Source organism: Mixophyes fleayi, chromosome 3 (genome assembly GCF_038048845.1).
Source record: "Mixophyes fleayi isolate aMixFle1 chromosome 3, aMixFle1.hap1, whole genome shotgun sequence".
In the NCBI taxonomy this organism is placed as follows: Eukaryota; Metazoa; Chordata; class Amphibia; order Anura; family Limnodynastidae; genus Mixophyes; species Mixophyes fleayi.
This window is the reverse complement of record NC_134404.1, coordinates 105907037-105933845: the sequence shown is the minus strand read 5'-3', so window position 1 is coordinate 105933845 and position 26809 is coordinate 105907037. Positions and strand designations below refer to the sequence as shown.

The 26809-nt window shown below is 39.0% G+C and overlaps 1 protein-coding gene across 6 annotated transcripts in view; it reads left to right on the top strand.

Annotated features, from left to right (window-relative positions):
- PHC3 (polyhomeotic homolog 3) overlaps nucleotides 1-26809 on the top strand; it is an 84185-nt gene that overhangs the window by 17522 nt on the left and 39854 nt on the right. For all 6 annotated transcript variants that reach the window (XM_075202107.1, XM_075202102.1, XM_075202103.1 and 3 more), the window contains exons 4-6: nucleotides 4118-4192; nucleotides 10491-10649; nucleotides 11233-11331. In XM_075202107.1, the coding sequence (XP_075058208.1) occupies nucleotides 4118-4192; nucleotides 10491-10649; nucleotides 11233-11331 (333 nt within the window). The remainder of the gene's footprint in view (nucleotides 1-4117; nucleotides 4193-10490; nucleotides 10650-11232; nucleotides 11332-26809) is intronic.

The following is a 26809-nucleotide window of genomic DNA, read 5'->3' as shown; positions in this document are numbered from 1 at the left end:
GTGATAGGACTGCTTTTAGCACTGGTGCAAGGTTGTTTTTTTTGCTGCTGGAACCTTTGCAACTAAGTCAGAGTGTAAGTATTCAAAAATTGTGGCAGAGCCACATAGCTTGTTTGTTGTTCTTTCACTCGTACAGCAGGAACACATAGAATAAACCATAAAGCAAGACGTATATTGTCTTCTACCTTGCAGATTTTGCAATGACCAGTTTTGACACTTCATACTGTGCTTTTTATTTCTTTATTAACTCATTTTACATTATTAAGGCCAAAACATATCATCATCATCATTTATTTATATAGCGCCAACATATTCTGTAGCGCTTTACAATTGGGGACAAACATAATAAACTAATAAACAAACTGGGTAAAACAGACAAAGAGGTGAGAAGGCCCTGCTCGCAAGCTTACAATCCCGCCGGAAAACTCTCAGCTTGATACATTTACCCCCTGATCTTAATCTCTCCCTGTCTCTTCTTCTGCACTATAGTTTGTCTTACCAGTCTCCTATTGGTGTTAGCTAGATGGTAATAAAGAGATGGGTATTTACTGAGTATTCATGTGAACTGAAAATATATACATATAGATCCATATGTTAACATTTGCAAATATAGCAAATAGGGTTCTGCAATTTTTGCAGGGGTTTTACAGGTAGTTGAGGCAGTTCAGCACCTGCACAACATGCAGACTGACTAGCATGCAATGCACAAACACCAACTGCTCTTCAAAGAGGAAAGATCATCTGTAGAGAAACCTCACCTCTTATTCCTGCATCCATATACACACTGTAATTGTGTGTGTCTAGGGGTTTGGTGCCATAGATACTGCAGCCTGCTCTGTCATGCCTCTGTGTGCTCTTGGAATTTTACATAAAAACATAATTGTCAGACCTGCAACGAGGTTCCATTTACCTCACAAAGCTTTTTATCAGTATTTGCAGAATCAACACTTTACACCAATGTAGAGACCCTCCACCACCATTAGCTTTCATACAACTCTAGATTTCCTGTATCTTTTAAACTTCACTTCATATAAATTGTTACATTATATAGTAACCTTAATGCACCTCTCAAATGTATATAAATTTTCATATAATCTGTAATGGGAAAATGAGATGGGGTGGTTCTGGGAATCCTCTACATGTCAGAGTTCAAAAGAGTGCTTTCAACTCTTTTCCCAGCATCCATTGGGGGGGCTCCGGGAACTTTAAGGTGTAGGGGATCCAGGCGTGCGTGCACTTTAATAACTTAACATTTGACCTAGATCCCCCTCTAAACCTCCCGTTAGGCCTCAGTTTTGTTTAGCGCAATACTGTGGGAGGACATGCTTTTGATTTGGGGCTTTTGGGCAGAACTTTTTATTAATTTTTTAAAATTTTTTATTTCTTTGTTTACTTTGAGACTTTTGGCTTTTGTACCTAACGGAGCAGCATCGGCAGTTCCGTGGAGTCGCGATTATGCTGGTCATTTCTGCACAGCGCGGATGGCTGTGTTCTGCTTGGAGCTGAGGATCTGAGGTGCCATAGGGATGCCTCCCCCACTGCCGCTTTCACCACTGGACATTGCCGGAGGATCCGAGGGCAGCCGCCGCAGACTGTGCCCAGCGTTCCTTACACATAGTTAATGTATGTGTAAACATTAATGTCTGTCAATATTTCATTCTGCAGCAGGTATTTTTTCATAGGAGAGCATAGTTGTTAATGGTTAATTTTTTTGCCAAGCAGTATCCTGAGGATTATTTTGGCATCAAGAAAGAAGAAAAGATTATTTTCAACAACCTTTTATTATTATTTTTTTTATTTAATGGACAACTCCCAGACCTTGGATGATATTTTTTTTATGGACAACCAACTACAGGACCTGGGAATATTATGATTTTTTTTTTATGGTTTCAAGCAATCTGGATTAAAAGTTTACAAGATCGGATTGCTTACAGATGAAGACATCAGATGTTAAGTATATGGGTATTTATTATTTTTAATAAACATGTGTTAACAAGGAGGTGTCTGATTTATTTACATTTTAGTTATTTTTTTTTAAATTAAGTTAATGTGGTTGTAGCGAGGGGTGTGTTTTATTTCTCTTTTATTCCCCTGCTATAGTGCCACCAGCTGGTTTTCATGAAATCGCAGGGACCCCACGATTTTTTCCCCCTGATTTCGTGGCAGCCAGCACTAGGCTGGCAGCACAAGGATTAATATTATTAGGAGGTGGGGACTCCACACAGGTGTTTTTTTGTTTTTGTTTTCTTTTAATTCTTTACCTCTGTACAGAGACTCAGATCAGCCCCATAGCTGGAGCAAGAGATACTGCTGAAAAACAAGGATTCATCTTGGCTGCATGCGCTCGAGTGTGGCACACCCACACTTTAAATATTTACTATCAGAGACCACCTCTTGAAATCAGACGAAAAGGACTACATTGCCGGATGTATCTGTCTTTCTGAGCATGCGCAGGGTGGTTTTGCGCACAATTCACTCAAAATCAGCAGATACGTGCCTCGATAAAGCAGACCCATTATGTTTTATGTTCGGGAGGATGTTTCTGGTTTCCTCTTTCTCTTATGCCCATCTAGCTTGCCTTTTCAAAAATCAGGAAAAATGAAGTTAATAAATAAAAGGACAGCCTTAGAATTGCTTCAAGCCTTGAGAAAAGTCCACATATTAGACTTAGGACTTTGCTACACTTAGGAGCTCTATTCAACAACATTTTTTCTTCAGTATCCGAGGTTACACTAATTTTATGAACTTAACTTTGGCAAATCCTGTGAAAATATGCAATTTGCTTCCTTAATTGTGCTCATTTCTCTCTGTCATAGAACCATACATTTAAAATAGATGTAAATTTGGTATGGTCACGAAGGGGCATAAATATACCAATCATTAATTGTTATTATTAACATTTACTTATATAGCCCCAGAATGCACCATAGCACTTTTACTGTTGGGAACACAGTAATAAAACAAGACTAGGTATTAACAGACCGGTAAAGAGGTAAGAATGCCCTGCATGTAAACTTATGTTCTATGGGTAAACTGGTTACTATCCACCACACTTCTTATCAGTAGATATTGTCTAAATTCTTAATGGTTGTCTTGCTTTCTTTCTTATGTGTAAAGGTGAATCAGAATAATTTAGAATGTTGACTACAGGCTTAAATATAAGCTACAACCTGAAAGGAAGTAGAGCGGCCCATTACAGTCCTGCGAAATACAGAGATTGCAAAGTGCTTTTGCCTAACAAAACTGTGCTACACCTACCTGTGGAAGCCTCAGCTGGGCACTAGTCCTGTGTTTCCGGGTCCCTACACCGCCCCTCTTCTGACGTGAAAGTGACAACTGAACGCTTGACCACTTGTCCCTCTGTCACAGGGGATTGCTCATCATCCGACCTGTCGCTCTGTAGCTGGACCATTTCTGAAAAAGAAACAGATATGTAAATGGCCGAGGTAAAAGTCAAAGGCATACATCTGACATAAGATTTCCATTCTGGATTTTCTGTCCGGATCAGAGTGCATCGCGGCCAAATTCTTACCTTTAAATTCAGCCAGTTTGCCCCTGTCGACAGCCAATAACAGTTTGCTGATCTTGGCTATTTGGAGTGTACCTTCTGGGAGGCAGTAAGACTGCTGGTGCACCCTGATGTTGTGCCCAAATAAGTCTGCCAACTGATCCAGTTCTGTGTTGTTTAGGTTGAGAACCTTTGAGAGAGTGGCAACATGCTTTTGAAGCTTGTGGAATACACCATGTGGGGATGTTTGGCCCCACACTCTCAGGCAATCGGAGCCCCTGAAGTGTGACAAGGCAGCTGGTCTGGCAAACATGTAGACATTTTGTATATCCACTACACATTCTTAACGCTTCTCTGCCAGAAGTTCCATTGCAGCTTGCATGGCTGGTGTCAGCCTTATAAATAAATGATGATGGATATAATGTACAATATAAAATTTAGCTAAATTAGCAGTCCTATCCACACGATAATTAGTTCCCAAGTAGTTCTATAGTGGTGATGTCATAGCTGACTGTCTTATGTCAAGGGTGATACTATATACCTCATTGCACACTTTTTTTGTATTATTTTTTTTAATATTGTTGGTTTACTAATTGTTCTTGTTTCTAGGCAGGTTTGTCTAATGAAAGGCGTTCTGCTTCCCCTAGTATTACTAACCAGCAGTCAAGTGTTCCACAACCCTCTGTAAGTACCAGAATAAACCTTTTTCCCCACCATGATATTGTCTAATTGACCATTTCTCATTCTTTATTTACCAATATGTTAATAAGAAAGTATTTGAGGTATGATATTCTGAAAATATCTTTAATGTTCTGCCTAAACATATCAGCAGAGAATTCATCGGGTGTTTTAATAAAATGAAATATAGTCACAACTATTTTTGCGCTGCCCCCCTCCACTGGAACAAGCTCCCTCCCTCCATCAGAACTTCCCCTAATCTGTCCAGCTTCAAACGAGCCCTAAAAACCCACCTTTTTCTTAAAGCCTTTCTGTCTCCCACTTAACTTCCTACCTTATCTTCTGCCTCTGTCCCCCTACTCTCCCTCTCTCCCCTGCGTCTCTCTGTCTGTCCACCCCTCCCCTTAGATTGTACGCTCCTCTGAGCAGGGCCATCTCTCCTCCTGTTTCCACCACTTCTAACTCTGCTCTCCAGCTACTTAGCCCTCCTCCTCGAGGGTCCTCCACCCCACGTCCACTCTCGCTCCCTCCTCCCCCCTGGGGGTCTCCCTGTCTTCCGCGCCCTCCTTCTTGGGCCCCGTCATTTGCGGATCCTCCCTCCCCCTTCCCCGCCCTCTCTAGCTGTGCATTGAGCGTACTGAGTTGCTGTGTTTACTGTACTGTGCTGTCTCCCATTGTATTGTGATTTTGTTTGTCTCTGTACGGCGCTGCGGATGCCTTGTGGCGCCTTATAAATAAATATTAATAATAATAATAATAATAACTACTATAGCATTAAACAGTGAAACGATAAAGTAATTTCAGAACTTTATTTTTCTATTTAAACACATGACAGGGCCAAGCTAATATGTTTATGTACTTGATGTGCTTGCTTAGAGAATATCTTTCTTGTAATGCAATATAAACTTTATATAAATGATTTTCTAGTTTTACACAGTTGGAAACATTTCAGGAGTAACCTCAATTGAGGTATGAAGTTCAGGAAAGTAGTTGATCACTAAAGTCTAACTGTTACTGTACTTACTTTATTATATGGGACTTTTCAACACAACCTATAATCACAATTAAAAGTTTGTACTCATTAGCTTATGGCTACAAGTGACCAACACTGTTTTCTGGGAACATCTGGTGTTTATTCACTAGTGAGTCACAATTTTCGGTATTCATTCTTCAGCTGATTAAATTAACTTGGAAGACCCTAGCAGCAGTGATTAAAATGAATTGCTTATTGCTAGAATAGACAACTGTTTCTCTTTCCTGCCATTGGGGGACACTGACCATACAGTATAGCAGGTGGACCTGGAGCTGGGACTATTCAATAGTTTAAACTATTCAGTGTGTAATTCCTCCCTTATATAGCCCCTTCATCTGGTGCTAACTTGAGTTTAATTCAAGTCCCCTTTGGAGTAGGGGGTCTTTTAAATAGGCCTCCTGCCCTATGTTTTTATATTTTCATGTTCATTTTTTAGTGTGTGTGTGTTTTATTTATTTTTTAATTAAAGGAAAGGCTTACATCAGTGATGCTTCCAAGGGAGTGGATATCCAGTGAGCTGCCTCCACTCTGGGTCCTTGTGTTGAGGTGTGCAACCTGTGGGCCTCTCTCACCTCTCTCTCCTCTCTCTCCTCTGAGAGTGCATGGAGAGCAGTGTGCTGCATGCTTCACTAGCCTCCCCTCTTCAAAACGAGCAGTTCTTCCTAGGAGGAGAACGACTCATAGGGAGATGGCAGGCTCAGGCAAATCTCTGTCACAGAGAGAACAGCTGAGCAAGCGACGGAACGGTGAGTATTTAGGTGGGCACGCAAAGTACAGTGATTTCCGGGAAGCGCAGGTGGAGAAGGCTTTGAGTATGTTCTCCTCCCCTGTGTGTTTAAAAAAGGCGGACTTGCTCAGCAGAGGTGCTGTTTCAAAACTACTCTGGGTTTTCTTACTTACCTGCAGGTTCCCTTCTGTTTGAATTGAAACAAACTAGGCTTTAATAACGTTTTTGTTTACGTTTCTTTTTCTGTCTATCGGTATACTTGTTTCAGTGAATTTGTATGTCTCATTAAGTAACCTGTTTGTTGCTCTATGTAAGCAGTCAGTAATTACTTATGACTGGATCACTAATAAACAACTTATGGTATAAATTTATTTAAAGGAAATAGCGCAGGGCACTTATTTATATAATTGCACATGCACTTATTTTTGATATTGTGTATATTTTGGTAAGAGAAATCTTTAATTTCTGAGACCAGGGGGAGAAAATTTGTTTTTTTCTGTTTTAACCTTTCTAGAGGAAATGTCTTATTTTTGATGTTTATATCTGATACAATAAGCTTTTGTTTTGAAAGCCTTTTGTATATCTTGGTGTAAGGAAATATATTGTTTTGGGGTTTACAACTTTTCCTGGTGAATTCTTTTCTTTGGAGGAAATGTGTATTCTGCAACTGTTGGAAGAAAGGACTCATGCTAATTTCATGCTAATTAGACCTTTTGATGTGTGAGGGTCATAGGAAGATGTAATTAGACTTGCTGTCCACTGTAAGATGCAGGATATCACAGTAAGGTTTTAAGATATCACAGATAAGCGTAAATATTATTAGCTTTGCAATGCATGTAAATCCATGTTTGTGTAAACACATTGCATCCTGATTCTAAAAATAGCCTGTGTCCAAATCAGTATAAAAAGCACTGTCTTGTACACTGAAATGTATCATTCTGATGTTCCATCTGATCTGACCACTGATACCTTTAATCAATGGAACTGTCCTTGTCCGGGTACCTGAGCGAAATAAAACATCACTCTTTGCTTCAAGACCCTTCTTCAACATTGCTGTAATCCTGTGAACTGCAGATTAGACCCTAAACCTAATCCGTTCTCCGGTTGTTTCTGAGGTTGGACCCAGCTCTCCAGTACCACCGCTACCCAGCAGCTTTGGCCAGTGTGATAGGCCAGGGGGAATCCATCCACAGCACCCTGATCCATAGATCCATAGTAAGCGGTCAGGGGTACCAGCCCAAGTGTACCAGCATGGGAGTACACTGGTGGCAGCAGGCTCCTCCTACTACGGCAGTAGGGGCCTATTCGGAATAACAAAAGGGGACTGTAGCAAAGTAAGCCTAGCCCGTCCCCAGCAAAAGCAGACAGTGTGGCATAGGCGGTCCATCCTGTCACATATACATATCTATCTATCTATATATATATATATATATATATATATATATATATATATATATATATATATGCCTAGTGGCGTGTGTTAGTCTGTCTGTCTGTCTGTGTGTGTGTGTGTGTGTGTGTGTGGGAAAAAATAAAACCAAGCTGCAGTGCCACCTGCTGGGCGGAGTTATACACTGACCTACTAAATTCTTAGTGTGTGTGGAAAAAAAAAATTCAGAAAGGGCTGAAATTTGGTATACTAAGATGTTTTTAATTTGTTAATTTAATTTGTTAATTGTTAAAAGTGTTTATAAAGATTTAAAAAAAATATATATATATTTCTTGAAGGAGAAGTGACAGTTGGGAGTGGTTGGTGGTTGCCGGGGGTGACAGTGGGGAGTGGTTGGTGGTTGAGGCCTGGGCTATGGCCCAAATGCATGACAAGAACCTTTTTAACACCTTAAGTAGCTTGATTTGACTAGAATGCATGAGTATCATGCACGGGTTAACTTGTGTGTGTGTGTGTGTGTGTGTGTATATATATATATATATATACACATCAGTGTAAAGGATAAGCGCTGAGAACTGTCTTTTTGTTATATATGGGCATTCATATTGCCACGCAGCTGGCACCATATATAATATGGGATATACTGAGCGCGGGCTTGTTTTTCCTCTGATGTGTGTGTGTGTGTATATATATATATATATATATATATATATATATATATATATATATATATATATATATATATATATATATATATATATATATATATATATATATATTATACATACACACACACTATATATATATAAATATATATATATAGTATCATGTATGTGTATGTATATATGTTTGTGTGTATACATCATCATCATCATCTATTTATTTATATAGCGCCACTAATTCCGCAGCGCTGTACAGAGAACTCATTCACATCCGTCACTGCCCCATTGGAGCTTACAGTCTAAATCCCCTAATATACACACACACAGACCGAGAGAGACTAAGGGCAATTTAATAGCAACCAATCAACCTACCAGTATGGGGTTTTTTTTTTTTGGAGTGTGGGAGGAAACCGGAGCACCCCGAGGAAACCCACGCAAACACAGGGAGAACATACAGACTCCACACAGATAAGGCCATGGTCGGGAATTGAACTGATGACCCCAGTGCTGTGAGGCAGAAGTGCTAATCACTTAGCCACCCTGTGTGTGTGTGTGTGTGTATATGTGTATATGTATATATATATATATATATATATATATATATATATATATATATATATATATATATATATATATATATATATACATGCACACACACACACACACATATGTATAACACACACACACATATATATATATATATATATATATATATATATATATATATATATAAATATATAAATTTCTTCCACAAATACTTCTTTTAAAACATCTATGATTTATTTATATTCTTATAGCATTAATGATTTCGCTAGACAATCTCATGATAAATGTTATCTAAACAATTTTCTTCATTTCTTGTTGATCTAGATCTATACTAATGTTCTAATTAGGACTCAGATATGTATTATTTACACGTCCTTTCACAGAAAGCATAAAGATGCATTGAAATCAGAAAGAACATGAAATAAAATAAAACTAAAAATAAATATAAAAATATAAAAATGGAGTTATTAATGAAAATAAATACAAGTGATAGGGAAATAATGCCAAATTGGAATTTATTTGAAAATACATATACATATAAATATGAGACAATGATAAATCTCTTAACCCATCATCTTAGGAATCCCAAAATACCAGACCTCATACAGTCATGCACACATTTTCTTTTGTATTTCAATGCATTGTTATGCTGTCTGTGAAAGGAATGTCCCCAAGGTAGCCCCGTCCACAGATAGGATGTTGTAGAAAAGAGGATTTTTATACTTACTGTTAAATCCACTTCTCCAAATCAATCTGGAGGACACTGCTCTCCCACCCTTTACACACAATGTTCAGGTTTACCTTATCCTTTGGGGCTTTGCAAATTTTGAACTAAGGATCTGTGGGTATGGGAGAGGGGAGGGACTGCAGTGTTCAGAAGTTAAACCCTTTAGTGGCGAGCTCCTGCTCCCTCACCTCAACCCCAAGGTACATCGGACTCCAGGAGGTTGCTATGTTAGGAGGGAGGTGCTTTATAAAAAGATGGTAGAAAGTGACTGATAGCTTTGCAGACATGGCCCTTTAATGTAGTATTACAGGTTGCTTTGTATGCTACAGTTTTTAAACATTAAATATTAAGCAGCTATATACATACCAATAAGCATTTTCTTTAAAATTAAATAATGGCTTTTTGTGTGTTAGATTAGTTTGGAACTTATTTATGCTTTAGCTTGTAAACATAATTGTCCAGAATCAATATTCTTATGGAAAGCATTTGAGTTATTGATTTCCATAGATTGTTTGATCTATATCTGGTCCCCAGGTAGCTGTACTTATAATAAAGACAATATAAAATAAAGACAAAATGTTATGTTTCTTCTGAGGCAATGTTTCTTCATTATAATTATCTTAAAAATGATCTGCCTTCATCTCCGCTTCCTACTGTAAAGGTACGCTACAGTTATACAGCACACAGGCATATCTCCTGCTTTTAATTTTCATTGCTTAGTGTTGTTTTAATCTTTCCTTGTGAAACTAGTGTTAGAAGCTATCTTTCCCCGGAATAAATGATTAAAACTTGGTTACTAACATTTCTCATATGTGAAAGCTCATCTTTCTAAATGGAAAATTGGAATGACCCTTTCACATACTGGTTGCTCACTCCCAAATAGCATCCCTCTTTATAGGTCGCAAATGCAGTTAAAGTATTACTCGATTCTGTACCTACCAAGTGTCTTAATTCAGGGGTATCTGGAATCTGAAATGTTAAAATATATAAATTTACTCAATGAGGTTACACAATTTTGCCACCAATACATTTAAACAGAGACATACATGAATGCAAGTGAACTAGCAAGATTACAGAGTGCCTGTGCTAGTCCATGTGTCCATATCTCTATAGGCAATTTTATGGACATTTAAAACTAGATCAGTGTTACCTTTAGAGACTGTTGTTTTCTGGTCGATCTAAATTAAATTGGTTTTTTTTTTTTTTGGTTTTTTTTAAGCTGAATCTCTCTACTTCACCTCCTCCTACTCAAATCATTAGTCGATCACAGACCTCCAGCACAGCAAGCAGCAGTATCACTCAGAAAACAATGTTACTGAGAAGTACTTCCCCGACTCTGAGTGCAAGCCAAGCTCAGATGTATCTGCGAGCTCAGATGGTGAGTGTCTTCCTCACCATTGTGTGAGTTTTAGCATGCTATCTCTCAGAGATGATTCAACCCTTTAGTGATGGTCATAGCTGTGCGACTAGATTATTTTTAACATGGCTTTATGGAATAACACTATTGGTTAGTTTACACAAATTAATTTCATATTACTTTATCAAGATATTTAAGGCTTCATGGCTTACATAGTCAAATATATATGCATATTTGTTTTTCAATTTTGGATTATATAATGAAAAGGGGATACAATGTGCATGGTTATATTCACGCAGCTAATGCATTGTGTGGAATATTCCCTAATTCATTCATTCACTATTCATTGATTTATATACCAAATATGACTACTTTACTAACAGATTGACACAGTTTAGGATGCATAGTCATGTGCAGTTACCTACTGTTTCCATTCATCTTGGCTTCTTCCTGTTCAGTTTGTTCAGCTTGTGTGGAATACTTTGGCAATGCATATCAGTGTGACGGTCCTGTTGCCCTCTATATAGGTACCAATGATACCTGTTGTAAGTCTGTTCTACAAATCACAATGAAGCATTAGAGTGTGTATCTGTACCTTTCACAGCTCATTTTTACCCCAGCTGCCACTGTTGCAGCCGTGCAGTCTGACATTCCAGTGATCTCAACTACATCTTCAACTCCCTGTCGGTCATCGGTTCCTCAGGTGAGCAACTTTCGCAGCATTACTTCATGAAAGCAATGTAATTTCATGCATCATTGTGGTGATTTAGTTGTGTTGTCAGTGACAGCAATGGCAACTAGCTCGGGAGAGCACTGTTCTAAGTGAGATGTAGAGAGAGACAAGACCCCTTCCAGAACAATACCCCAAGAAAGGACAAACGTAGAAGAATGACTTTTATTAAGTGGTGCAAGGGAGAGGGATTGGATGAGTCAGTGTTGGGAAAGGTCAAAGGGAACACAATCAAAGGTGATAAGTTAATAGTTCGTTTCTATGAGAATTATTTTCTATATACAGTGTTTGTACTTCAACTACATCAGTTTTGAGGAAACAATAAACACCCCCAATTACTGACATTACAACAGAAAGCTAAGAAATCTTTTACCATCAATAAAATGTAGTTCTGCAGTGTTTTCTTCAATTACAGTCACTATCTTTATGAATCAATAAATGTTCAGTTTTAGCACTGTCTCTTTTCTCTTGTGTAGAACTAACTCCAATTTTTCCACAGCTCTGTAAAGGGCACTGATCAGCAGTAGTAATCTCTCCAAACTCTCTGTTAGGTGTCACAGTTTTCTCTTCATAGGTTTAGCTAATGTAAGCAAACTACCCTAACTATCATATTAGCTGGGTGTGCTGCTATGGGACCGACAGCTGGCGGAGAAAGCCCCATGTGCATATGTGTTTTTTCATGCTCATCTGATATATGAGGGCCCCTGCGAAATTTTGCTATTGGGCCCACAAATGTTTATTTCACCATTTTGTCTTAATAGTTCATAGTAATTGAAACATGCTTGGAATAGACATAAGGATATCTTTACAAAGATTAAATTATCAAATGGGGTTTGAGGTTAACATAGGTTAAAAATTGGGCAGACAAGATTGGCCAAGCGGTTCTTATCTGCCGTGAAATTCTATGGTATCACTTATCTGTCTTGTCAATCCGGCATTAACAGGCTAAGTTGTTGGTTGATATCCTCTTGTTAGAAATTGCTTGAAGAGTGGTAGCTGGCGGTCTTGGTCCTTGATAGACACACACACCTGGGTTTACTCCTGGTAGCTTGTGTTGTCTGCTGCTGTCTCTTACTCTTTCCTCTATCCTATTTTGTTAATTGCACTCCACTCACTATTACCCACTTATATCTCCTCTATCACTGACTTTCCCTCTGGCACTTCCCTTTTCTGTAATATTGTGCCTGCTACCTCCCTTTCCCAGACTAAACTCCCAGTGAATATAAACACTGTTACTCGCTCCTTGTTTCTCACTATCTACTAATTTATTTCTTTTTAATCATCTCTTTTCAGGAAATAATTAAGTCCCTTTTCTTTCCTATCAATTTCTATCTCTCCTTATAGTTCCTGTGTTTAAATGTTTCACTCTTAATCTCTCTCTCATGCTCTGCAGCTGTATAGTTTTCTCTTTAATCTCATTAGTGCTAGGTATCTTATCTTTTCCTCTTTTATAGTCTGTTTATTGCCAATATTTATAATTATCAAACATTATGCTGCCTTCATCATCTGCGCAATTTTTCATCTTTGTAAGTATCTTAAATATTGTCTGCCTTCAATTCTGCGTATAATTGTAAACACTCCTTCTGTTTTTCAGTTTTCTTTAACTCTAGTTTAATTTGTCAGCAAAGCTTCTTTCCTATGATTTCTCCTGTACAAAGACAATACTGGTAGGTTAATTGGCTAATGTCAACATTAACCCTAATGTGTGTGTGTGGCCCATGTAGTAAAGAATATGAATTATTAAGTCCCTCTAGTGTTGCATAATATGTATAACGCGTGGTGGGCACCTTGCTCAGACCCATGTTGTTCTTTGCATGGGCCACTAGGGCAATGGAGACCTGGGTCGACCAGCTGGCAACAGGGTTACAAGGCTCAGAACTTCCCTCCCTGGCTCTGCATTTGAAGAAAGCTTTGTGATACCTGTATGAGGCAACCCAAAACACAGCCTCAATTTCATCATGGCAGTATGGTTGCTGGAGTCAAAAAAAAATCCCTGGAGGCCCTTCGCTACTCAGGTTCTCTGTCCTCTTTGGCCCGGAATTAGACAATATTATGTCAGGCCACAGGAGGTAAGAGCACCTTCCTCCCAGTGTATGTTCCTAGACCATGGGTTCCAAGGTTTAGGTTCTTTCACCAGCCCGTTCGGGGTGGATCGTTGGTGAAAGGTCGATCCGCTGGGGGGCCACTCCCAGAGGGGCAGATCCTCATTCTTAACGAGGCATCCAGTGTCCAGGCTCCTGGATAAACAAGCGGAATGAGAGGACCCTCTGCATGGCTGCGGGGATAGGGGGATGCCTGCTGCTGTTTAGTGATCATTGGGCGGTGTCCTCACAGGATTGGTGGATAAGAGGAATCATGCAAAGAGGTTACATAATTGATCTCTTGGGTCAGGCCCCTTTCTTTGCCACCTTTCTTATACACGATCCCATAAAGAGAGCAGCAATGTGTCAGGCTGTCGCTTCGCTTGTTTCAGCAGGTGTCATCTACCGGGCCCCAATGGGGCAAAGAGGCCGGGGGTTCTACTCCAACCTCTTACTAGTCCCCAAGCCAGACTGTTCATTCCGCCCCATCCTGAATCTCAAGACTCTCAACCTGCATCTTCGGGTGGACAAATTTAGCATTGAATCAATCCAATTTATGATAAACGGTTTGGAGCTGCTATAGTTCCTGGCGTCCATCGATATTCGGGATGCCTTTCTTCATGCGCCCATCTTGGAGGGCCAGCAGCCTCATTTCTGGTTTACAAAGGGAAACTCACATTATCAGTTCTGGATGCTTCCTTTCGGCCTCTCCACGGCACCAAAGGTCTTTACAAAAATAATAGCGGTGGACTCAGAACAGCTGCTGCGGCAGCATCTCGCCCTCACCAGCCAGGTGGATAATCAGTCTCCCAAAATCTCAGTTCTCTCTGTATGATTTTTCTGGGTCTTTTCCTAGACACCAAGGCTCAAAAGATTTTTCTCCCAAAAAGCAAAATGCGTTCCCTACAGATCATGGTGAGATGGGTTCTGACAGTCCGTTTCCCTTCCATGCTTATCTGCATGAGGCTCTGGGGCTAATGGTCTCCATGTTTGAGACACTTTCCTTAGGGAGATTTAATTCTCGCATCTTGTAGTGGGACCTCTTGAGCAAATGGTCGGGCTCCCCTCTCCACTTGGATTCCCATATGATCTGGGTGTCACCCAATCCCGTCTCTCCCTTTGTTGGTGGCTGGGACAGGATCACTTGACTGTGAGCAGGTCTTTTGCCCTCTGGTCCAGGACCATAATTAAACTGGATTCCAGGCTCCAAGGCTGGGGTGCTGTGGTACTTCACCTTTGCTTCCAGGAGATTAGGTTGGCACGAAAGGACTCTCTTCTGATAAATATTTTGGAATTGAAGGCCAAGTTGCTAGCCCTTCAAAGAGCTCAGTGAATCCTTTAAAGGTCTCCTGTCTGACAATGCTACGGCTGTGGCATATGTCAACCAGCAGGACTGCACCAGGAGTTTCGGAGCCATGCACGTGGCTACTCAAATATTGACTTGGATGGAACTCTTCGTCCCGGCGATAACGGCAGTTTTTGTTGCAGGCTTGGACATTTAGGAGGCGACTACCTCAGCAGTCCGGCAGTACTGCTGGGGGAGTGGCCTCTCTATCCAGAGATTTTTCAGTCACTGGTTCAAAAGTGGGGCCTTACCGATATTGACCAGGTTCTGTTCGGGAGCCAGGGATCCCCTGGCAGTTGCAGTTGACATCCTAACCATGTGGTGGGAGTTCCAGTTGGCATACCTGTTCCCTTCCATCCCAATGCTACCCCTAGTTCTCCGGCGAGTCAAGCGGGGAGGACTTCCAGTGATATTGGTGGCTCCTGATTGGCTCCGTTAATTGATTTATGTGCTTCTAAATCACTTTGGTTCGTCTGGTGTGTGTGCCTTAAATAAATTAGTTGCTAAAAACATATTTACTTTGCATTATATACTGTGCAGTATGTTTAGTTTTTCTATTGTGTTTGCTGGAAAATTGCTGGATGTTTGTTGAGCACCTACTTCTGACTATTACACACACATTTTTTTTGGTGGGCCTTCGTTATCTGTAAGGTTTTACATTGGGCCTACCCCATCATTTATTTCAACTTTTTAATTTATCTCCCTGTATACTACTTGTTTGACTCTAATTTTTATTTAATAAACTACTGAAACTAAATGTACAGCGGGGTTTCTTTATTTCCTGAAGCAAGCAAGTTTGTTGGAATTCATGGAAGTACTGTTTCCTTCTACTTAACTGAGGTTAAATTTCAGGTCAATTTGTGGAGCTTAAAAGCCCTGGGCACACAACAGAATTCAGAATATCTTCAAATATGCATAATCTCTATACTTAGCAGATCATTTAAACATCTCAACCTTATTACCTTGGATTTGTGCTACAATAGCACCTACTTATGGAAAGATAAAGATCTTATAGTTCTGCAGATATGGTTATGTGGTTGTGAGCTGTAATCCGTGGTCATGCAAGAAGAGAAAAACTTGACCATAACGTTTCATTTGGAAATGGTTCACCAAAACAAAGATCAAACACGAATCTTAAGATTCAATCTCTTCAAAATCCCTTTCACCCCTTGCTTAAATACCCTTTTCACAGAAGGGAGTCAAGACTAGAAAGATTCAGTAAGTGTCATAACTGGAATGTGTGTGTTGGATAGCGAATTTTTATAATGTAAGCTCCAACAGGGAGAGGGACTAATGTGAATGATTACAAAGTTTATGTACAGCGTTGCATAAAATGATTGGTGCTATATAAATAAAAAATAATTATTTTTCTACAGTTATGGACTGCAATAATTTTCCCTTTTTTAATTGTCTTCATGTTAAACTCATCAGAGTGAGAGTTGTTTAAGTAAAGAATGGTAAATATTCTGTAGAGCTGTATTTGGCTATATGTGCTGCCATAAACATTTGTATACTAATGTGATGTAGGTTAAAGGACTATTGAAATCCAATTCTGAGCGAAGTGTCATTGCAACCTCATGTGAACTGTGCCTATGACGTGTGTTTATATAATATGTTGTTGCTAGAGTTATATTAGTTTTGTGTATTGTTCTTGTATTCCTATGTTGTAAGGTTTGCATCATGGGAACATTGCTGACATTAGCACCATTGTTTTAAGAATCTTAGGGCTAGATTAGAAGAATGCAATATGTTTACTACTGTTTAATTACTTATCTTCATATTATACCATATGATCAACATACCCTTAGCCACCCTTAATTTACTAATTGATAATTTTCAGATATATCTTTATCATTAGTAACACCAGCTCCAACGTATTTCAGATGCCTAACCTCACACTAGATTACACCTGTACCTTAGTCCATATATATATTCCCTTTGCTCCCCTTCTTAAATTCGGAGGTTTGTCCTCACTAAATTCCATCCCAATCCTAATCTTTAATGGTTGCTGATATCACTAACCTCTGTGACCCACACCGCAAAAAAATTATCTGGGAGATGAAAGTAATTGCCTTCCTCTTCTCTTCCTGGAGCGGTTTAAGTTATATTTGTTGTTCTTACATATATGTTTTATATTCTTTGCCTTTTTCTCTCACTTTCCTTATTTCTTCATTTCTCTCACAAAAATCCCGCCCCCACCTTGTTTCCTAGAGTTACTTATAATTTGGTTCTGGTCTCTGGCTTCTAGATATGCACTATATGGTTTTAACCTACCTACATGATTTCTACTCTTAAGTTTCCAATTAACGCTAAAGGTCTAAACTTACCAGAGAAACGTTCACAGGCTCTGAGGGGATTCCAAAAAGAAAGCGCTGATGTTGTTTTTGTACAGTACGCTTTTTAAGCAAGTATCCTCTCTGATGTTCCGAGATAGCTGCTATTCTAGCTCATACTTTAGCAGCAACAGTGCGGGAATGATTTTGGGAGTTGCAACGTTTTACAGAGACCAGACTGGTGGAGGCGAGAACCCTCTTAGTGAAATGTAAATTATATGACACTGTTTATACCTTTGTCAATTTATATACCCCAAACCAGAGTCAACATTTTATTCTCGGAAAAGGTTCTGAGACAGGTGGAGATGCTGGCATTGGGTGTGTTGGTGGTAGGAGGAGACTTCAACTGGTCCATGCATCCAGAACTTGATACGTCTAACCAGTCTACCAGGTGTCCTAAGTCCCTCCATCACAGGATAAGACACACCTTGCACAAGTTTCAGCTGGTCAGAACGTGGAGACTACAACACCCAACTGTCCGAGATTACACTTTTTTTCTCCCACCCACACGGAGTAAACTCTCGTTTTTATTATCTGTTCCTCTCACATAGATATCTCCCATTAGTTCACTCCACCTCCATAGAACAGGCGACATGGGCGAACGATGCACTCATTTCCATGACCTTACTATTATTACAACAGGTTAAAAGTTACTCATGGAGGCTCAATGAGCTTCTCTTATTGTAAGATACAAATTGGACAGGCTATTGACTATTACAGTGAATTTAATAATACGTCAGCAGTATCTGTCTGGGAGGTTCATAAGTGTATCCTTAGGGGCAAACTTATTCAACTGGGGATCTTTTATGAAACAACAAAAAGAAACTCAAAAACCAACTTCTCAATAAAATCAGTCACCTAGAATCCAGACATAAAGCCACTTTATCCTCCAAGGTACTAGTGGAACTGACTGAAGCGAAAGCGGCCCTGAATAAACTTATGTATGATAGAATAAAATGAGACTTTCATAAATGCCGCAATTGGTACTTCCAATGGGGGAATAAACCAGGTTCCATGCTAGCGAAAGGCTTAAGATCTCAAAGGGCCAAGACCTTCATAGCTATGGTTAAAGGTAAGGGTAAAGACTGTAAGCTCACCTCTGGAATGGCAACAGCCTTCTACTCATATTATTCTCGCTTTTACAATATCCTGGTTGGACCTAGCTAATAGAAGCCCAATAATTCTCACTTACCTGAAAGAGATCGACTTCCCCGCACTTTCAGATACCAATTGGACCTCTTAAATCCACCCCCTCTGATATAAGCCCCAGCCCCAATGACTTTTCTATTTCTTATTGTAATGCTTTCAAAAATAAGCTGATTCCCCTGATGGTGCAAGCCTTTAACGCTGTTTGCAAAGATACTTTTTTCTCCACCTAATCTCTAGAGGTCCACATTACAGTATTACCTAAAGAAGACAAGGATCTGTTACAATGTCCTAGTTACAGGCCAATATCTTTGCTCAATGTAGATATTAAATTATATGCAAAACTTATCGCTAACCGAATACAATTTATGTTTCTGGGTGTGATCCACACTGACCAAGGGCGAATTGTTCCAAGCCGTGAGGCACAGGATAACCGTTCTAAAGTTTATTGATTTTAATTAATTTGACTTTACACTCAATTACTTCATCCGGAATGTTGTCCACAGACGTCGAAAATGGCTTTGACCATATTGACTGGTCAATCATGCAGTGTTGATTGGTAATGGCACCAGACCTTTCTTTACTCTGTTCTGAGCGGACTTGGGAGAATGGTGGAACAAAAACTTCTCATGGGTAGGTAGGATCAACATAGTAAAATGAACATCCTCCCGCAAATTCTAGATCTCTTACAAGCTCTCTCAATTCACATACCTGACAGGTGGTTCCTAGATCTACAGAGATTACAGAGATAATTTGTGTGGGGTGGAGAGAAGCCCTGTTTCAAACATGACATCCTATACAGATGGAAACACTTTGGTGGTCTACTACTTCCACAATGGGTTATGATAGAAGGATCACACCTTCCATCCTTGACCAGATGCACCACTTGGCTGAGTAAATTGCCTTCTGTTAAACACCCATCAATTGGACCCATCATCACTAGGTGGTCCAAACTCTGAACACTTACCCATATCTCTACACCCATGTCTCCTATATTTGATAACCCCTTATTCCCTTTGGATTGACTCGACAGTGCTTTCAAGGCATGGGTTCAGGCAGGGATCACACGTGTCAGCCAGTTGATCGGATCCTCAGGTGTGTCTCGCTTTGAGGTGATCCAGGATAAATGGGACTTACCAGCCTCAGAAATATGTAGAAATCTTTAATTTAAACACTTCCTTGTCTCAGGTCTTTCACATTTGGCTACAACCAGAGACCTCACAAAATCTGAAATGTTGTGCACAACTATGAGCTGCCCTCCACACTTACACTCTAATATTTAGAAAGTTCTTATAGAAAACTTGTTTAGCTCCATGCCCAAGTTTACCACAGCTTGGGAACAGGACCTGGGTGATCTGATTTGGAAGATAGACTGGCCAGCTATTTTCTAGAACACCCATATAAGTTCCATCAGAATCTCTTTGGTAGAAACCATTATAGAATACTCATTAGATATAGAGGTCCTGTCCACTTGTCAAAAATCTTCCACGGGGTTTCTGACTCATGTTGGAGGTGCCAAAGCCTGGCACTCCTTTACATATATGGTGGGATTGTGCAATACTTCAACCTTTTTGGATTCAGATTATTAAGATTTCTAATGAAATTTTAGGTGAAGAGGTACCTGATAACCCTGCCTTCTGACTACTCAAGAAGACTAACATTCCAATATCCAGATTCAAAAGATTCATTTTGAAACCTCTTATTTCAACAACCAAAGCAATAATAGCGATCTACTGGAAATCATCCACCCTCTGTCTATATGAGACTGGTTCCAGAGACTGGAATTTTATAGATCCTTGGACGAAATAACACTGTCCACGACGATAAATTCACAGATTAGTGCGCTATTTGGTACCCCTGACTGTAATTCCAAAATCCAGAAAAATTCACATCCCTAGCCATCCCTGTTACAGCCCCCTCATAAAGCTCGAGTCCCAACCTCACTTTTTCTTTATAAAACAAGATTCAAGGCCCCTTGAGTGATATCAGTAACCTTCTGATTATTCTAGGAAACTCTTTCCTCTCCCTTACCGTTCCATTCTCATCTCTATCCCACTCTTGGATACCCTGGCAGTATCGTTTCTTTCTCTATTCTCTTCCTTCTTTCTTCTTCATATTGACATCATAAACTGTATTTGAGGGAGAGAAGTGCGGCAGTAACAAATTGTGAAGTGTGTGGCTCACCCGAAACTCCCAGTGATTAAATGAGGGAGTGCTGTGATGGGGCGTTCCTCCAGAAGTCTCTGTAGTTGTGGAGGTAAGAGACAGCGGCAACAAGGAGGGCGGAGGGGGTCCTTGAGGCTCACTGCCAAATCTGTGTCAGGTGCAGGTTGCTGAACTGGAACTTGATGTGGATGTTATCCCGGCACGGACGCCACTGGAGAAGGGGTCTGCCATACCAGAAGTCGGCCTCCAGCATTCTCTGCGACGCTAGGTGAAGCGGGCTCCAGCACAGTGTACAGAAGGCGCCGGATGGCTCGGACGGGCAGCAAGCTGAATCGCCAGACCGTGAAGTCCGACAGTCTAGGAGCCGGTCAGTTTCCGTCGGGTCCTCAGTTGAGCCTAGGTGGCTTACCCTTTGTTTAGAGCAAGGAGAGATCCCAAGGGATATGTCCGTCCGAGATGGTGCCCAGCCCACCCCTGCCCCCTAAACTCTGTTTGACTGCCTCATTAAGACATTATGTAATTTACTTTGATGGTTTTACCGACCTTGTCTGTATTTATTATACAAGGTGTTATTGATGTCTTGACAACTTAACAAAGAAAAATTATATAAAAAAATATAAATATATATATATCTATATAAATTCATGTTAATTAACAAGTTCCTTATAATGCACATAAATGCATGCACAATTCTATTTTATTTATAAGACATTCTCCAAAAATATTCTATTTATGTACCATATATATACTGATCACTATACTTGGGTCAACCAGGTATTACACACCTGATACTCAATGATCACTATACACAGGTCAGATACCTGGTACACACTAACATTCCCCCCTGCACACCAGCTTTTATCACACATACCATATGGCCACATCACACACAGATTACAAAATGATAATCTCAATCTATACAACATAAAGCAAAAAAGACGGTACCTGTCCTTAATACTTAATCCACCAAATCTAATATCTATATTGGGCATAAATTATATCATTAGCCTTCCTACATCTAATATTCATCTCTGACTCTAGTATTTTTTTTAACTATCAAAAGGCATGTAATACTTAGTATCCAATATATAGTATAAGAAATAATTCCTTTTCCTGGTATTCACAGATAAAGTACAGTATATTGCAGCTGTTATAATATTTTACTAATCCAATAGTTATATATTATTACTAATTATCAGTATTTTATATATACTAATATATAAAGTACTTACTATATGAATAAGTCAGGCCAGACTGGATGAAGAAGCAAGTGTCAAGGTACTTAATTCACACTTACTGTGCTGCTGTCAGGCTGTGTTCTTGTTGTGTCACGTCCACGCTGCTCACCCAATGATGTCACAGATAAGCATCTCCACTGACCGCTTTCTTCTGGCTGAACACTGGGTAAGTTGTCACTGGGATAACCTGAATGATTTCACAGCACAGGTACACATATGATGCGGCATCTATCATGACAGAGCAGCAGATCACCTACCAGACGGCCTAACAACCGGTGAACTGGGAATGGGGGGGGGACTAATTCGGCTCTGGGTGGAGTCACCTCACCACTGCTCCCCAAATCCCTTCACCCTAAACACCTGCCTAATGGTAGCCTGACTCTTACCTGTCTGCTTCAAATCCCTAGCTTCTCTGGAGAAGTACCAGGTAGCAGAGTCCATCCACGTGGGAATCTTGCATTAGTGTTTCTTTGCAATCTAACCCTCACCTAGAACATATAATTGTCTGATGTAGTAGAGGGGAGACATTTAGAGAGTGTCTGAGAAAAAAACCATAGAGAAAATGATCTATAAACCTAATGCAGACTGTGTCTTAGAATGGTCCAAGTACTGATTCTCCTCTGCTCTAACCGTTTGCATCCCACTCTTTAATATCATGTTATTGTGGTGGAAATATACCAATGGTCAGTTTTGTAAGTGATGAGAATGATCTTTTTTATTAAAAAAATAGAAGCAAAATACAACAAATTATATTTATTTTGGAGTCATCAATCGCAGTCAATATTTCTTTAGGCTGGCTCCCCTCAGTAATGACAATCATGCTTTGAAAGCCTTTATTTACATGCTTATTGCACATATGTCCAGTACATCAAAGTTTATCCTAAGACTGAATATTTTGTTATGAGGACATTTAGAACCCAAAACATTTGTTTTGTACATTTAATCTTAATATTTGTTTAGTATTTTTCCTAGGACACTTGCATTGTCTATGAATCATAGTTGATATTACAGCAAGTAAGTTAAAAGACAAATCTCTGGATTTAATGCTAATTCTTTTTAAAGAGACAACCCTCCTTTCAGTTCCATAATAATGAATGTAAGTGTAAACAAATTTATAATTAACACTTTCAAGTAATATCACCTCTTTGTGAAATTCATGCAGTGCCTCCACCCGAGGTGCTCTAGATCTTGTAGAGGTCTACCAAGGGTTGACTTGGACAACCCATTCCAGTCTTCATTTGCTTGTAATCACCACTCACACACCACGAAAAGGGGATAAGCCACTGGCCACATTTATTAAAAGACTGTAAATTAAAGGTCTGTAATCTGATTAGTTGTGAATAGTGTGTACACATTACAAGTTTAATCTAAGGATGAGGTGGCTGAGATCAAATATCAATTATACAATATCTTTGTGAGAAAATATCTGAACAATAGCAATGGATAATGACATTTAAAAGACACAATAATGATGACAATATCCGATATCAACACTCAACAAAAGAACAGTAATAGCAGTTGTGAATAAGCAGTTTCACAATGGCAATACCTGTAACTGACACTGATACGTAGGAGTGAATTCTAGGTTTCCAGAATGTGGTGTTTAAAAGTTACTATGTTAAAGTTTACATTCTCTGCTAAGATCATGAGCTGGCTTAAACTTAAAAGAGGGTACTGAACGCTACTGTTAAATATACTTGAGAGCACACACCCTTAAATAACAAAAAAAAAAACAAGTTACGAAAGCTACGTAACCTAGAGATACCAATCAATTAAAAGAAAAAACTGTATTTATTTCTTCTGTGCAAAATCTCTTCTATTCTGAAACTTCACTGGGATCATCAAATGGTATCATATATGAAAAAAACCATAATATAGTTTAGTATATATTTGATTTCTCTATACCACCGTTTCTGCATAATAGTGCTTCAATGAACAAACAAGTTTTGACCCGTGCCTGGTCTACAATTCACAAGATGTGTCTCCACCAAAAAATGTGCTTAATAATATCTGTCCACTCCCAAAGAAGAAGTCACGTTTTCGTTGCATACCCGTTTTTGTATTCACTCACAATACTACGCCTATACAATAATCTTTCAGTATGTATTGAATATCCGCTGCTGGTCTCACCTTATCTTTAATCTTCAATTTTGTAACTATATTCTCAGAGCAAAGGGAAGATAAACATAATACTCTAAAACATGGTATTCATTTATTTAAAAATTGTACTTGCAAATAAAAACACGTAAAAACTCATATCCCCTTATGTGCGTGTGAAGTTCTCTTACCAGAAACAGTGAGAATTATAGGCGATACAGCAGGTCACATAAAATTCCATATAAGACCTCGGAACGCTTCTGTTCAAGATGTTAATCTTTACCAATGTGTCCAAAGAAGGGGATCCTGTAGCACCAGCATTTTCTTCTGACAGAGTTTGACATTCTAGCAACTCCATATTTTTATGTCTCTATCAACCAACCACAATAAAGTCCCAAATGCAGCTTTAATTTTACAAACAAAATATCACAATGCAATAATACATACATAGGTGGATAATAAATAAAATATACTAGTTGTTAAACTAATTTTATGTTTCAAACAGAAAGAGAGGAATTTAATGAAAATATAAAGAGTCAGATAAACCTGCATGTGTCCAAAACTATACCTGTGATTATGGAGCTCAGTGTAAGCAAACTATTGTTTACCACCAGGTCATATCCAGTCAGGAGCTCCATTCTACTGTGCTGGGTAACATAGACACCAAAAATAACATTAGTGGAGCAATGCGATCCACATCAATACCCACTATCTAAGCAACTATATATATAATATATATATATATATATATATATATATATATATATATATATATATATATATATATATATATATATATATATATATAAGCAAATGGTAGGACAAAGCCATCTGGTCCAACCATGACTTCGGAGCAAACCTGGTCCTATGGAAGAGGTACATAGATGGCATCTTCCTCATCTGGCAAGGGGATGAGCAATCCCTCCTAGATTTCATCTCATATATGAGCACCAATACCTATCAACTCAAAATCACCAACAAATACAGTACAACGGAATTTCTGGATATATCTATATATACGCATGAGAACAATTTAGAAACTTAGACACACCATAAGCAGAAGATGTCAATAGGTATATCTTGGCTATCAGTAATCATTATCCCCTATGGCTCTCTAATATTCCAATAGGCCAATTCAAAAAGAGTTAGAAGGAACTTCTCAGATATTAAAAGCTACATAATACAGGCCAGGCATCTAAAGACACAATTTGAGGAGAAGCTGTATGAGGTGGAATACATGGTTAGATAAGACCCTTTAACATATAAAGACAAATCGCAACATGATAGGGCAGGAAATAACCTGTACTTTATCTGTGTTTCCATTATTTTATGCTGTTGATTATAAACCTTGCTTTCCCTATGGCAACATGTAAAAAAAACTATCCGCATAATAATTAGCAATTGAGCACACCCTGAAATGCATATGATACAATAAGATGAAATGGAGAAGTGAACACCTGCTGAGTGTGAATAATAACTACAGTCTCTGAATTCTGGTCTCTCTCTATTCTCTGGGCTAGACCTAGACTCTCCTTGTTCCTCTGGACTGGACCTGGACCCTCTGGCAGCTTGTACAGGGTTCCTGATGCTTACTCTTTGGCAATGACAGACTCTCCTGCGGGATTGCAAATTCCTTATTTTAGTCTGGCAGCTTTCTCTATTAACCTTGCATCTATTCTTGATAGTTTGCAGATCTTTTGGTAAGACTGACAGCTTTATCTGTTAGGTTGGCAGCTTCTGTCAAACATACCATTTTTTTTATGAAACTTGCATCTCTCTCTAAGGGATGTGTAGCTCTTGTCTCCTGCAATAACTCTATGTTGTGGTTGCCTTGTAGATCATTACCAGTGGCTTCTCTTCTCACTTGCACACTCAGTGATTAAGACCAGTATGCTTTTCACATAAAGATAATCTATTTCCTTTATTAAACTCTATTTTCTATGTTTGTTTTATGCTTCATTCTTGGAGAGCAAAGATTAAACCCATTAGCAGAGAATAGTTTCTGTTTGTTTTTGTATTTTAAATATGAATAAATTAACATTCTTCACAAATAGCATTGATTCCACCCTGAAGTCATATTCATTACATTCATCATCTGAGAGTGACATTTTATCAATATGTATAAATCCTTGCAGTATGAGCTCGGTGTGTTAAATAAAGACTCAGAACAGGAAGACCTGTGAGTTAAATTACAGAGCCAAAGCCAGCTATAAATAACCCATTGTTTCCCTCAATTCATTTTCTCTGGTTATTTGCTTTAAATCCTGATATGACTATTTCATTTTGTGAAAATAAACATTTGAGTAAGCATTCAAACCTGTCTTTTTTATTATCTTCAATATTAAGTAATACATATTTGATTTAATTGAGCTCATCTTTAAGTTTGAAGTTTTTAGTTGTGGTAGGATTCATATATTACATGGGCAGCCTTCTGGTGATGCACACACAGAGACAACCTCTTGTTGTATAAATAGAACTACTATTGTTCCATCACAATAAACAGCATACACTTCGTCAGGATGACACCAGGAAACCTAACACGGACTAGACATACTTTTCCTTTCTGGTCACCGGCCACTGTTTGGCATTGGTTGCATTGCATAGTAGCACAATGCAGGTTTTTATGCTTGAGACTCCTCCCACAGCCTTGATGAACAGGTGACACTCCCATCTTGCCTTTAAAAGGGAGTTCTCTGCAGGTGTTCTGTAATTGCGCCTTACTGCAGACAAACCATGTCCGCTTTGCTGTTAGCTGTGGAAAAGACACTTTCAAAGCATGTAAGTTAAATCACACTTTATACATTTACTTTGTCATACATGTCTTATACCTGTATAACTTAACCTAGGTTCACTGCTATACCTGTGTGTAACCTTGCCTGCAGACTTTACCTGCGGACTGTCAGCTGAATAGCTGATTCCTTTCTTAGAGGCCTGTGGCAAAACACTCCCTTTTTCACAATATATATATGTATGTCTTCTTACCACAACAGGTAAGCAGCATTTACAGGTCTTGCTATTTCTTTTTCTTTTATTTTTATTGCACCA